Source organism: Dipodomys merriami, unplaced genomic scaffold, assembly GCF_024711535.1.
Source record: "Dipodomys merriami isolate MVZ:Mamm:240054 unplaced genomic scaffold, mDipMer1.0.p SCAF_1, whole genome shotgun sequence".
Lineage (NCBI taxonomy): Eukaryota > Metazoa > Chordata > Mammalia > Rodentia > Heteromyidae > Dipodomys > Dipodomys merriami.
The window spans coordinates 68,495,226-68,511,097 of NW_027202270.1; the positions used below are offsets into that span (position 1 = coordinate 68,495,226).

The 15,872-nt window shown below is 35.9% G+C and overlaps 1 protein-coding gene across 7 annotated transcripts in view; it reads left to right on the forward strand.

The window, feature by feature from the left end:
* Gtdc1 (glycosyltransferase like domain containing 1) overlaps nt 1–15,872 on the forward strand; it is a 388,745-nt gene that overhangs the window by 334,109 nt on the left and 38,764 nt on the right. For all 7 annotated transcript variants that reach the window (XM_070023661.1, XM_070023690.1, XM_070023653.1 and 4 more), the window contains one exon: nt 4,496–4,605. In XM_070023661.1, the coding sequence (XP_069879762.1) occupies nt 4,496–4,605 (110 nt within the window). The remainder of the gene's footprint in view (nt 1–4,495; nt 4,606–15,872) is intronic.

Sequence of the window (15,872 nt, forward strand, 5' to 3'; positions counted from 1 at the left end):
TTAGCTTCCCAAGTAGCTAGAATTATAGGCATAAACCACCATACCTGGCTCCCATATTCTATTGCAAATAGGCTTAAGTTGATATATCATGGCCACTAGGGTAAACTGGATATGGAGAATAAGTTACTTGTTTTGACAAGAATTTGAATATCATCATGCTTTATTATGGCTAATGGCTGCTATTTGTGCCACAAACTGCTTAATGCTGGGCAATTTCTAGTTTTTCAAAATGTAAACTCAAAAAGTTTTAGCTAAATTTGAGCAACATAGATGAAATAGTTGAGTGTATATTTATTTATAATCTTCCAACTTGGATATAAATAGCACTTTATTTTTTAAAACATTTTTATTATCTTTGGGTAGTTATACAAAGGAGTTGCCATTCTACAAACAGTATATGAGTACAAAGTGTCTGACAACATTGTCGTCCATCTCTCTTAACCCATAACTTCTTAAGTAGCACTTTAAACACAAACTATGAGAAATATTTTAGAATTATTCTTTTGTCACTCTTATACTTCAAGAAGCAGTTTTGGTTCAACTTCTTTCACCTATATTTCTAGCACCAGCATGCTGCCACTTTTGTAGATACCTATCCTCTTCCCTACCTGTTATCTAAGAACAGGGCTTTGTGAAACTGCCTGATGTAATCACTAGAAATAGTTTCCCCAGTTATGGAAACCTACTTACTAGTCATAATCTCTAGTAACCACTTGCTCCAGTGCCTTACTGTTTGTGTGTGTCACTCCTAGAGCTTGAACTTGGGGTCTGGACGCTGTCCAGTAGCTTTTATGCCAAAGACTAACACTGTCACTAGAGTCATTGCTCCACTTATGGCATTTTGGTTGTTGATTGGAGATAAGAGTATCAGAGAATTTCCTGCCCAGGCTGGCTTTAATCTATGATCCTTAGATATCTCAACTTCCTGCCTCTCTAGGATTATAGGTATAAGGTATCAGAGCCCAGCTTTGGTTGCCTTTTTAAGAGGTCTTTAAAACATGTATTTTCAACAGGATCCAACTCTTTGAATTGTTAGGTTATGGCTCCCAAAATAATTACTATCTCAGTATTTAATTACTTTCCTTCCATTTTTACCATCCTCTACAAATGGAGGAGTGTTAAAAACTATACAAATCACGAATTCTGTAACAATACTTTAGGCTAAAACATCTTCCCCAAAGAGTACTTTTTACAAAATAAAGTAATAGAGAATGCCTGATGTTACTAGAGGTCCACCTTACAACCAGTTATATATTACAGTTTAAACAAAAAAAAATAGGGATTCACACAAGTTTCTTTCGAGTTTTATGCAAAATGACTTGGATATGAAAGCTTTTGTCCATCTATAAGAAAAAGCTAAAGGATATGGTAGGATTGTCATGCTTTTAGCTGATGTAAAAACACTGAAAATAGAGTTCATAAAGCCTACTGCATTTAAAACACATTGGATCGTTTTAGAACTATAGGCTGTATTAAACTATAGGCCTATTAAACCTCATCTACTTTTGTATTAATACACACATGGAAGAAGGGGGAAAGAGGTGAAGAGAACACACACAAAAGCTAAAACAGGAGATATCTAGAATAAATGGTCTCTTGGTGTTGCATTACCAAAACTTTGATACTCCAAATGAAATATTTCCAAAACCGACAGGCTAGATTTCCCTATAGTGTTATTCTCTTTAAAATGTATTATATTGTTTCCATTCTTTTCATCTTAGTATTTCCAAGAGAATCAGACTGAAGAACATTTTACAGATAAGGTGGCAGCTATTTGATTGATATGTTTGTACATAGCATATGGTGCATTCTTCCCTCTCACACTGTTTGGAGTCTTTGTTCTTGCCCACAATAGTAGTATATACAAGAACCATCCAGAAGCTTCCCAATGGTACATGTATGCAATACACATCATCTTAAAAAGCAATGAACAGTTTGCCATCACATTCTTTATTATTTGAAGTAAATCAAGCTGAGAGACATAGAGCTTAAAATAAGTTGTGTTAGAACTCTAATTCTATAAGATATTACAATTTCATAAGCTTATAAATGCCATTTAAAATGTTAATTAGAAGATGCATTTGTTTTAATTCATGATACTGAAAATATTGACTGAATTTTGCATTAACACATTTAGGGGTACAGATGTCATTTTTCATGAGATTTCCTGAATGATGTAATTTTCATTCTTCATATAGCAGTTTGATCATTTTACAGATTTATTTCACATAATTAGTAGTAAATGAGAAATTCAATTGCTGATATATAACTATTTTTCTGTAATATAAAAAGAAGTTAATATTTCTGAATTATAAATAAGAACAAATATTTTGAAGACATCTGGTCTACAGCTGTCTGAAATAAGATAATTTAAAACAGTGTAATTAAATGCAAGACATACTGAAATATTCACACCTTAGAATGTAAAAAAAAAAAATCTCATCCCATTTTAATGTGATTTGTTAAGTTGTATTTTTTTTGAAAATTTTAGTGTCCTACAGACCCTCATTCTGTCATTGCATAAAAGACTGACAAACTAAACTAAAATTAATCCATGTTTTTTAAAGCCTAAATAGAACTATGATCTACTATCATCATCATTATTTTCATTATTATTTTATATATCGAATAACCTCCACTCTTAGCCTAATAGAACTAGGTCTAAACTTAAACTTGTCTCTTCCCTTTTAAGATTTACACTGCTCTATTCAATCACTGGGAATGAGAAAATAGTAGAATGGCCTATAATCTCACTCCCGAGAATGTATATTTTTGTGTGCATAAAGGAGATCAGTAAATGTAGGAAGAAGTCGTTCAGACTGTGGAAGTGAGGTCCATCTTTAGCACATTCTCATGATCAGCAGAGAATCATTCTTTGAAGGAATTTTTTCTTTTAAGAATATCTGTGTTAGGTATAATATTGACAGTTTGGGAAGAAAGAAAAAGATTGAATATACCCTCTGTAACCTAACCTTAAAGTGTAAAAAATAAAGATTCCTTCCCCAACAAAGGATGTCAAGCCTTAAAACTTCAATGGCAAATGAGGTTTATTTTGCTTTTTGGGGTTTTTTTGTTTGTTTTCTCCTTTGTTGCTGTTCTTATTTTCTGTACCTTCTATCTTTTTTTAAAAAATTATATTTTATTGTAAAGATGCTGTACCAAGGGGTTACAGTTACATGAGTAAGGCAATGAGTATATTTCTTGTTGGGTATTGTTACCCCTTCTCTTGTTCTCCCACTATCCCTTCCCTCCTCCACCTCCCTCATTCCTCTCCTGCCTCCGACTGCCTGAACTTGTAAAGTTCATTTCGAGTATACTGTCTTGTGGTATCATTGTTGCAGTGAGTCATCCTGTGTCCTTGTTTCAGCATTTTGTTATTCCCCCTCCTCTCCCCAAATTAGACAAAGGTATATACAAGATTCAGGGTACCAAAATCAATTACAGTGACAACAGGGGATCTACCATAGGGGGAAGAACACTCAAAGGAAACAAAAAAAAAAATTGCATAGTACATTTAAAAAAACCTCAACAACAAAGACCTCTTGTGTCCTTATCTTGGGGTTCATTTCATTTTTGAGCCTTTCTGCTCATCTGATAAAATTATCCTAGATGTATACTAATTATTGCAAATGAGGGAAACCCTGGAACCTATATTTCTTAGGTTCTGGCTTACTTTGTTTACTATGATTTTTTTCCAAATCTTTCCATTTCCTAACAAATGGGGTAATGTCATTCTTTCTGATGGAAGCATAGAATTCCATTGTATATTCCTGTCTTTTATGTAAGTTTATCTGTTTTGTGGAGGTTAAGGAGTAGCATAGAAATGGTGAAACTTAATTGTAACTCCTCTGTACAGTATGTTCACAAATAAAATAAAACTAAATTTAAAAAAAATAAAAATTAAAAAAATTAAAAAAAGAAATGGTGACACTAAGGGTGAACAAATGCAGCAGTGATACTCACTAGCTGACAGTGACCTATCTATCTTGTGTGGGAGGAGGGTCAGGAGGGAAAAAACAGGGAGAAAATGAGGGAGGAAATGACACTGTTCAAAAGAAAATGTACTCATTATACCTGACTTGTGTAACTGTAACCCCTATGTATACCATCTTTACAATAAAATTTTTAAAAATTAAAAAAAATATTTATTAGCAAAATAGTCCAAACTTAAAATATAAAATAAGAAGGTATGTGCTCACTATCTGACGTACATAACTGAAACCCCTCTGTATATCACCTTTACAATAACAATAAAAAATAGATTTTAAAAAATTCAATGGGACTGGGCATCATCCTAGGAAAGACGTGTGAGGATGTGAAAACACTCAGTGGCTGCTATAGTGGAATAATAGGGAGAAATGTCTGTGTGAATGCCAGAGATTTTCCTCGCCAGCAAAGACCCTGAAAAGAATTGGCACTGTGCAAAATGAAACCACTTTCTTTTCAACATATACCCTAAGGTAACACAAGCTGTATTTTGTGTGTTTATTTCCAGGGAGCATGACAAAGATCCAGAGACATTTTTTAAGGTATTAATGCACCTAAAGGATTTAGAACTTCCTTTTCACATCTCTGTCCTCGGAGAAACTTTTACAGATGTCCCAGGTACTTCTTCCAAATTTTCTAATTCATATTTCAAAAGATGATGTAAGTTCTACAACTTAAGTATTAATTTCCATGTTTTTCTTTGTTAGAATAATCAAGATGAGCACTGTTAACCAAAAGATTATACGATGGCATTAAAGTCTGATTCAATTAAAAAAATACTTAAGTAAGCATTCTTTGATTTTAGTTGAGAACATGAAGTCATCTATTTTATCAAATATAGTTTATACACTGCATCTTGATGTAAATAAAATATATTGCTGTGGGCATCTTAACACTTAAGGAAAGTGGGAAATTGTAATTGGATGTACAACCCCTCACCTCTGGGGTCACTGGTTTGAATCATGTTCACATTGGTAATGGCTGAAATACATTACCATCTGTTAGGTGTCCTATGTAAAGCATTTGGGCATCTAACTTTGTAATGTGGAATGAGCTGCCATCCACATCTTACTTGTCATCAGTCTGCACCTTTTTTATTGAACTTGCGAAAGACACAAAATTGGCACCTGTTAGCAACAGGTCCTCTTATTCCATGTCCTTCACCCTGCATCCTCCCCAGTCATGTTTGCGTCAGTAAACTGAGCATCTGATGCTTCTCATAAGAGCTTGCATTCATGTCTTTAAAAGCTTTGGATGTTGAGCATTATTTGAAAACTAAATATAAAGTGAACAGAAGAGTTATTCAGAAATGACCCTAGCTACCATGCATTATACATTGAAGGACCACCTACAGTTTGATTTCACTCAGCAAATACTTTCTGATCTAGTATAGTGCTATTAACTACTCCTAACATGTAGTCATTAGCTTCATCTTTGTAGTTTATCTGTGCCTCCTGCATCTTATGGACACTGATTTGTTCTCTGTTTCTGAGAAGTAAGGCACGAAGCTTCTTTAGACATCATTTGTGTAATTTTCTTCTATTTTGTCCTTCTGATATGTACTATGAGACATTTTATGAAGCTTTGTCAGATCTCTCAACTCTATATGCTTTTGTATTTACCTCACTTTCAAATTATGTAATATACATCTGCATTTTCTTATCTCCTCCCCTCCATGTATACGTGTATATATATGCCCTCAACTGAAGCATCTGTGAGGTCCAGAGACTATCTTGTTCTCCACTGTAGCTCAAAATGCAATAGCGAGACCATCATATTGCTGGTGCTCAGAATATTTATCAGATAAATAAGGTAATTTAAGCTCACTTCCCCTGAAGGAATTATCCTTTTTGGGGGGGAGAGGGGGTCTGGTCGTGGGGCCTGAACTCTGGGCCTGGACGCTGTCCCTCAGCTCTTCAGCTCAAGGCTAGTGCTCTACCACTTGAGCCACAGCACCACTTCCAGCTTTTTTCTTTTTGCTTATGTGGTGCTGAGGAATTGAACTCAGGGCCTCATGCATGCAAGGCAAGCGCTCTACCACTGAGCCCCCTTCCCAGCCTGGAATTGATCTTTTTGAAAGAAGATGATTGGGCTGGGATGTAGCTCAGTGGCAAAGCGCTTGCCTAGCAAATACGACGTGCTGGGTTCGATCCTCAGTACCAAAAAAGAAAAGACAAAAAAAAAAAATTTTTTTTTAAAAAGAAAGATGATGAGCCGGGCGCTGGTGGCTCACGCCTGTAATCCTAGCTACTCAGGAGGCTGAGATCTGAGGATCGCGGTTCAAAGCCAGCCCGGGCAGGAGAGACCGTGAGACTCCTATCTCCAATAAACCACCAGAAAGCCGGAAGTGGCGCTGTAGCTCAAGTGGTAGAGCGCTCGCCTTGAGCTGAAGAGCTGAGGGACAGCGCTCAGGCCCAGAGTTCAAGCCCCACGACCGACAAAAAAAAAAAAAAAAAAAAAAAAGAAAGATGATGATAGCGGTAGGAAATTTGTGAATAAGCATGTGAAACATTTTCATTTTGCTGATATTCTTATAACAATGGAAAGCTTTAAAAAAGCTCTTCAAATTTATTTCCTAAGTATTTCCTTATCCCATTAGATATTAAAATGTATTCCTCCTTTCTTCTTTCTGTCTGCATCACAAGAAAGATGTCAATGCCAGGCGCTGGTGGCTCACGCCTGTAATCCTAGCTACTCAGGAGGCTGAGATCTGAGGATCGCGGTTCAAAGCCAGCCGGGCAGGAGAGACCGTGAGACTCCTATCTCCAATAAACCACCAGAAAACCGGAAGTGGCGCTGTAGCTCAAGTGGTAGAGTGCTTGCCTTGAGCTGAAGAGCTAAGGGACAACGCCCAGGCCCAGAGTTCAAGCCCCACGACCGACAAAAAAAAAAAAAAAAAAAAAAGAAAGATGTCAAAAACAATATAAAGCTGGTCATAGTGGTTAATTGTAATTCTAGCTCCTTGAGAGGCTGAGATAGAGACTATGGTAAGGAAAGTCACAGTTTTGGGGTATCCCAAACAGAACAGGAGACTCATCTCATTAGAAAAAAAAAACTGGGTGTGGTAGTACACACCTGCATCAAGTCCTGGGGGGAAAATTTTACCAAAAGCCAAGCATAGTGGTCCACATCTATAATGTATTTTCCTACTTGGGTGAGAAGAAGGAGGATAGATAGTATAAGAATAGCCTTAGTAGGGGGTGGGCATGGGTAGTGAGACTATCTAGAAAACATAACCAAAGCAAAAATGAGCTTTGGATGTATCTCAAGTAGTAGAAAACTTAACTAGCAACTGTGCTGAATTCAGACTTCTCGTGCTACAAAAATAAAAGACAGGGGAAGACAGACAGACAGACAGACAGAGATTATTCCTACCATGTGTTCATAGCAAAGCAGCACTCAACTTGTTACTGTTGTTCAGAGACTCAAGCTCATAGATAAGAAAACAAGCACTAGCTCAAGCATTATAAGTTACCAAAAGGAAGACAAAACTCAGGAACTACTCCATCAACAATTAATTATTTTGTCTTAGAAAAAGTATGACAACCTGTTAAACTCATTGGCTAGAACTTTTCAAAGCACTGCTCAATTTAAATAAGGTCAGGAAAAATAATCCTACTATGTGTTGCAAAGGGAAAACACAAGCCAAGCACTAGTGGCTTTTTTGAGATCTTGGTTTGAAATCAGCCTGGGAAGGAAAGTCTACAAGATTACAAATCCAATGAATTAGCAAAAACCTGGCCTAGAAGTATGACTGTATAGCTCATGTGGTAGAAAGCCACCAGCTCTGAGCAAGTCAACCAAACAATAACATGGGCCAGACCTCTGAATGCAAACCCTGGAGCCAGATTTGGGGCTGGGGATTGAGTGGAAGAATCAGGAGCAGAAATATTTGGTGACCTTCATAATGGATCTCTATAGCTCCAACTTAGTACTATGCATCATGGTTTGTGGTTCCTTGGAGCAAAAACCAAGTTGATTCAAGGTTTCTACCTTAAGAAACCTTGTTGAGATTATCCCAGTTGAGTAAAAATCTTGCAAACTAGGAAACAAACCATCTGGTATCTAAAGACATATCTAGAAACTGTCCTGTATGACAGAACCTATATGAAGTGAAGATTTTTCTCTTGTGAAATGGAGTTAATTATCACTTACCAACAACTTGGCATTTTGAAAAGCTTACAGTAATTGACAATCTGAAGTAGTTCGCTTCTACTGCAAGGGGACATTTGGCAATATATAGATAAATTTCTAGCTATTACAACTCTAGGCAGAGATTGCTCCTTCAGCTAGTGGATGGACACTAGCAATGTTTTTAAGCTTCACAGCTGCACTCCATAGAACAGTCCCGTCTTACAAAGACTGATCCAACCAAAAATGTAAACAACACCAAAATTGAGGAACTCTGATTAATAGAATTTAAAGTTAGCAAACAGGTTTGGAGATGGTTCTGGTAGCTTTCTAGGTTAAGCTCAGTTAACCCTTTAGCGCAATAGAAAGGAAGAGGTGGGAGAGGGAAAGGATAATTAAACCACCTGCCCCATCGAGTTCACTGAGTTATAATGAGGATTTCAGCAGAATTAGATAATTTGGGAAAAGTACTACTATGCAGATTTTATTATTAGATTCGTGGACTTCCATGTAGAATTTTTAAACTATGTAGAATAAGTCTTTAGTGCATTTTTCCATCCAAAGATATTAGTAATGCTGCACTTCAAAAATTCATTTTTAGTCCCAAAATTGAAAGGTCATTCTGCTACATAAACCATCTGTGTCTGACACTGTGTTACAAATGAACCAAAAAGCCTAGAAGCTCCTCAATGCTAATATTTGAATGCTGGCCAATTCTCATGACAAGGTCACATTGTTAGCCCTTGAAATGATTTAACTTAAAAAAACACAAATGCTTAAGATATCAAAGCAATGGAATGTGTTTGTGTACTTAATAATTTCCCACAAATTCTAAACAGAATCTTATTTTCTATGGGAAGCCAAATCCTTATGTAAGGCTTTTCTTCCTTCCATACTACGGACATGGTAGGAGAAAAGAATTTTAGATTTGGACATTAGGGTGGCCAGAGAGGTTGCAAGGAAACTCAAAATGTGAAGTATGGTTTTGGCAGACAGAAGTCTTTCTGGTTCACCTTTAAACTTAAGGTTAAGAACAATATGTGGAGGGCTTCTGGTTAGTATCTAGTATGGTAGTGGTATTACTATGATCTATGATTCTTACTTAGATCTAGAGGCAAATGTTTGATACTCATATAGCATTTACCTCTCCTCCCACCTTCTCCTTCAGTCAGCTTCAGCTACTAGCTCATTTTCAACAATTTGGCTCTCCTAAAGAGTGAAATGCTTGGAAAGTTCTAGGAACACAAATAGCAAATATTATATTTATATAGAACTTTAAATTTTTTACTGCAAAGAGTCTAGAGAAGAAAAGCTATTAATAAGACATGAGATTATATGTGAGATGAAGTAAATGCCCTAATAAGTATAACTAAATTCATTCTATCCATGCCATACCGTTGCCTAAGCCTATTCCATTCCTTGTAATCTCCTTAAAATTTTATCACTAACACTATTTCTAAAGTAGAGTTAAGTACCAAGTTCTTCTTATGGCCTAGCATCATGTAAAGTACTGAGAATACCGAAAAGAAAGCATAGTCCTGCTCCTAGAAGTTTCAAGTCTGATTGGAAAGAAAAAATATTTTATGTATTCATATTTTATTATCCCATGGCCTTTGAAAAATTATACCATCTTAAGTACTTTTGAATACACTATTTTCTAACCTTTGATGAACAGTCCTTACAGCAAGCCAGTGGTTTAGATAATCAAACAAGTACTGACATCCCCAATTTATAACTGAAGAAAATGACTTACAATGACACATTTTAGAAGCATGGATGTGAATTAGATTCTCAGTAGACGGAGCTACCCTCATAGGGTAGGGTTCCTAGAAGTAGACATATGTTTACTTTCCCAAGAATATGACTGGGGAAATCGGTTTCCTAAGAATCTGAAATTCAAACTAAAGTCTTCTCTCTCCCAGTCTTTGCTGAAGTGAAGAAAACAACAAACTGTAATGAGACTCAAATAACTGTAGACATACTTGCTTCTGACAGGAAAGAGTAAATGCTATATTAGAAATCATAGTATCTTTTAAGATAACATGAATTTAACAAGGTTCCAATTAGGCTGCCAGAGTATTACTTTATATATCTTACAAAATGGTTTTGAAATCCAAAGAAAATAAATGAATGAATGGGCAGAATGTCAAGGAAATCATTTACAAAGGAATCATACTGTAAAACAAGACTTGCCAGATTCGGAACATATATGAATTGATAATTTTTAGAAGAGTGCTTTGCAAATTCTGAAACATAAAAGTAGAGAAGCATACAATAATGGAGAGCTCAGAACCAAGATAAACTTATTTACATTTTTAAAAATCTGAAAAACTTAGTACGAAAAATTTAATAATTGACATATTTCAGCTCTAACCTGATTTGTTCTGTGAAAATTAGAAACTCAGTAAGGCTGGGCATCAGTGGCTCGCCTGTAATCCTAGCTACCCAAGAGGCTGAGATATGAGGACTGCAGTTTGAAGCCAGCCCAGACAGGAAAGACTGTGAGACTCTTATCTCCAATAAACTACTTTAAAAAAGCCACAAGTGGTGCTGTGGCTCAAGTGGTAGAACACTAGCCTTGATCACAGAGAGGCTCAGGGATAGGGCCCAGGCCCTGAATTCAAGCCCCAGGATTGGGGAAAAAAAGAAAGAAACAATAAAATTAATAACTTCCATGTAATAAAAGTCAGTAAAATATATTATGTATATTATCCTCTATATAAAAGGAAAGAATATATAATTAGTTTCTTATGTATAGCTGATTATATATAAATAAAGCATTTGTACTAAATATGAAAGTATAAATTAAGGTTTGCAATAGCATAAACACATTATTATAAGTATGATAGTATGCCACGGCTAAGCCTTTATGCTTGTATATCATTTTATATCACAATGGTATCCTCAATCTGTATAACTTACTCTTCTCTATTTACAGGTGAGAATATTAAAGCTTAAATTAAATAACTTGCCCAAAACCATTCAGCTAATAAACAATGAACAAAAATTATATCAAAAGAAATAAATACTAAATCATATCTTTAAAAAAGAGCTTTAATTTTTACCAGTAACTAAATAAATATAAATGCAAAGAATTTATGAGAGAGCAGTTACATTAACCAAAGCAATAAAGATAAAAGTATATCATAACTAAGATTAGCCAACTGGTCGAGCAACATCTGCATGTAGGATAACAGCAGTGTAAATTTTTTTTGCCAAGCCATAAAAATTAATAAACTCATTGATTTCCTTATTAATATCCCATCAGAGAATGTATCCCATGGAAATAACCACATAGGGAATAAAACAGATGACAAAACTTGTCCTTGCTCCAATCTTTTCTCTGACATCCCATAGTTAACAGCCCAATAAGATCATGTAATTTCTTGATCCTATGCCTCTTTCTGTTTATGTTACCTCATCTCCTGGTCTTGTCCTTTCTTTTCTAGGCTCCCATACCCTTAACACTGATATCATATCATCTACCTGCTATTTATTACTGGTGTTCTTTTCAAACCCAGACCATCCGTCTCAGTGAGAATCTATTCCATAGTTTTTCTGTAGGATACAATTAATTTTTTTTTGTAGTATGTGAGGTTCTTCACAATCTGACTCTGGCCTTGTGGCTTATGGGCTGCAGTTCTTTTCACCATTTTCCGAATACATCTGTTCATTTACCCACCTCCCAATCCCAATCCTGTGCCATTCATTGTTGAATTCTTCGTTCCTTCCCACATAAGCAAACCCTTCTCCATCTGGCAAAATCCCAACTCCATTGTTTTTTCTTGTTCCATACTTTCCTTTCCCTTCCATATCACTTCATAGCACCTATGTTCACCCCATCAGCTACCAATCACACTGCACTGTGGTCACTTGTTGGTTGGCTGCCATAAGGGCGCCATGGCTAGAGGACACTTTGCTGTGGGAAGTGTCATTTCTGAAACAATCAGCAGCAGTCCTAGTTGAGGGCCCACCTACCATGGCCAATATTCACTAATTACCATACAAAGTGAGTCACGGTAAGATTTCCTTTCAGTGCTTGAGCAGCTCTCCTTTCCTTTCTTAGGAAAGGTTTATCCTTCCTTCCCAAATGCAAATAACTGGAAACAACTTACTTTCATTCCTCAGGGTGTCCTGTAAGAATCTGTCTTTTTCCTATGGTCACTCCCAGGGGTGCCATCTCCTGCTTGTAGTTTAATCCTGCAGCTTCTGTAAGTGGAATATTTATCATTTCTACTGAAACCAGAAGATTCAGTGCAACTTTCAAGGCAAGATCGTTTTCCCCCCCACCAGGGAAAGACCATGAAGATAATATGTTCCGGAATACAATTCCCAACACATCTCTCATGAAATTGGTCTCGCAAGTTATAACTATGCAGACATCACTAAGAGAAAAAAATCCCTTTCATTTTCATAAACTGTCGTCAAAGTTTGTAAGAAATGTGCATTTGCAAAACACACAAAGAAAAACATTAATTAGTAAAAATGATGAAGAGAATAATAGGAAAATATGCATTAAAACATAATTTTGAAAACTTGTAAATACATTGATGACTTAGATATAAGCTGATATGTAGGAAAGACAGAATATATTAGAGTGCAACTGCTATACAGTGCTTTTGTAATTTTTACTTATTCAACATGGTCAGATTTGGGTTGTGATGTGGCCAAAACAGTATTTGTTCCACTCTATGTTTGTGGCAGGATACCTCTGTGTTTAACGTTTTTGTTTCATGTTGTACATATCAGAATAGGAGTCTGACAGAAATTATAAGTGAGTGTCTGGATCCAACTAGTGAACATTTCCAGCTCTCTCTCTCTTCACTTAAACTGTCTCATTTGTAAAATGGAAATTGTCACAGAGACTTACTGCAATGGGATGAACAGTACCAGGAACTTAGAAGGAAGATATATTTCCACTTCTGCCACTGATGATCCATCTCACTTCTTCCAACCTCAGTTCACTCATCCCTAAAATAAAATCAGGCAAAAGAAGGTATAACTTTGAGGGATTTTGGAGATTAGAGCTATCTTAACTTTTAAAATGGGGTTCATATCCCTACAATAATAGGAATTTGTCATAGTGGCACTTTATGAAACTTTTATTATGAGAACAAAGTCATTTCATACTTTTCAAAACACATCTGCACTCTCAATCAAACACCCCCACTTAGGTGGTTGAAAGCCAGGTATCTATACTGTCACAGTGATTGCAGTAGCCCTGTAATATGTTTTTGATCATATCATTCATTGCCTCCCATTCTGTTCTGTTCTTACCTTCAAGTACACACTGGAGTCTTCTTCCTTTCTATCTGTCTGTCTGTCTGTCTGTCTACTTTTTGCTTTAGGTTACTTTTCAGATATAGTCTTACATTTCGCTTGAGATTAGCCATGGTTTTCAACCCTTCAACACACTGCCTTCCACACAGCCAAGATGGCAGGCACATACCACCACATCAAGCCACTGTCTTTCTTCCCTTGCTTCTGGCTTCATGTTATGATTCTCTTATATGTGTCTCTGTCATAGCCAGAATTACAAGCATGTTCCAACATATCTGCTTCATTTTATCTTCCAAAGTGGCCTCTTTTCTCCTGTCCTGTCCATATCATATTAGTAGAGTTTCATCAGTGTATTCTTCCCATGTTGTTTTAAATACAATAGCCCCTCTTTTCTGCTCAGGTTAAATTCCATATACTCTTAAAACCGGGGACAATACCAAAACCTATCCATGTTACATTTTTCCTGTACATGGATATATATGTGTAATGCCTTTCCATCTTAACTCAGCACTTATCACCTACTTTGGACATAACTTTTAAAGTTTGAGGTTTGACAGCAAAGCTAGTATGAATTTCTTTTTCTTACTTTGCAATTTCATAGACAGAAGATTGATTCTTTCCATACATTTTACCAATCATCATATCAGGTTCTCTTTTTTTCTTTCCTTATTAGATCAAGAACTTTCTCTTTTTCAGCTTTCCACAGCTGCTCTTTGGCATAACAAATTTCCTGTACCACTCCTCTTTCTCTTTCAGGCCATGTTAAATAAATTAAAGGTTATTTGAACACCAACAGTAGCTACTATTGCAGTTGATCTGTTAACCAAATAAAATAGCAAGTGGCTGATTTTGGGGAGGAGAAGGTTTAGAGGAGGTGGAAATGTATTGTATACCATATGGAGGTACTGGACATAAGACACATGAGATCTCATCATACTCAGAATGGTATATAGTTTTAAACTCAGAAATTGTTTATATCTGGAATTTTCCATTCAAAATTGTCAATATCTCAGTTTATCATACGCAACTGAATCATGAATGAGGGGAACACTGTATCTTTGTAACCTACCTTCAGTCCTTACATATAAATAAGTTCTATGGGCTCTAGCCTAGATTATTCAGTGTTCCCAGAAGATAGATACACAGTAACACCTAGAGCCCCCTTTTCTACCTGTCAGATTTCAACCCAACATTCAGGAGTTAATTCAGTCACTTTCCCAGACCTCTAAAAGAATTATGCTATCTTCAGGCTAGATGTGTTGGTGCAGCTGTACTTGCAGCTACATAGGATGTACAGGGAGGAGGATGCTGGTCCAGAGTTAACCCTGGGGGAAAAAATGCATAAGATCTTGTCTGAAAAACAAGATAAAGATGAGACTAAAGTAGAAGAGCAAGGCATTGAAATAAAGCCCCAGCGCCATAAAAAGGAAGGGAAGGATTACAAGTACATTTAGCAGTGCACTTGTAATCTTCCTGGAACAAGGTTCTTCAGCATGACATAGGATCCAGAGATCCTAATATCCTCATAATAAAGGTGTTTGCATGATTTTGACCAAGGAATATATTGTCATTTGGGATTTAGTATGCCAATGCATAATTGTATGTTTATAATTGAAACAAAGTTTTCATAACATGATGCATTTTTATTACATTTGATACGCTGTGATGTTTTCTGTTCTGTGTCATTTCTGCTGTTCTAAATTGATATTGCAACCATTAGTCACAGTTGTAAAAAAACACATATACTGCACATAGTAGGAATACTGTTGTATATGTTCAAACTGACTGGGATTTTGCCAAGATCATTGTAGAAAGGTTACTATCTATCTGTCTGTCTGTCTGTCTGTCTGTCTGTCTATCTATCTATCTATCTACTTCATAAAGTATATTGTGAATATACTCAGTCCGTTTTTAACATTCTAGGTTTTTAGATTTCAATCACACTAAAATATTTTTATATTCTCAAAGTTTTGTTCTCTTTTGGTTTTACACAACCAAACTAATCTGAAGTGCCAGCATACTGTATTTTTAGCTCATCTTAAAGAAATAATTATCATTATAACAAAATTCCTAAAATGTCTAGTATCTGACATATGCTGAAATCTTTGGTGTGTGCCATACATTATGCTAGATGTTTTTTGGACAGGTCATCTCATCTAATTTCTAAATAATAACTTGGCAGGATAGACACTACCTTCTTTTCACCTGTAAGAATGTTAAATTAAACCATAGTACTTTACTGAAAAATCCTAACATTAAACTAGATTCATGAGTTTTGATTTGATTTTTTTTCTTCCCACAAAGTTCTCTGTAATTTAGCAAGTTGAGTTTTTTTTCACAGTACATTATAACTTTGTTCTGTGCTTATGAAAAATGTCAGATTGATGGTACTGAGAACGAAAGTTGTACCAAGTGACGAGTCAGCTTCTTGATGTTCATTTTATGAAGTTCATTAATTGAAAAGTATAAGAGAA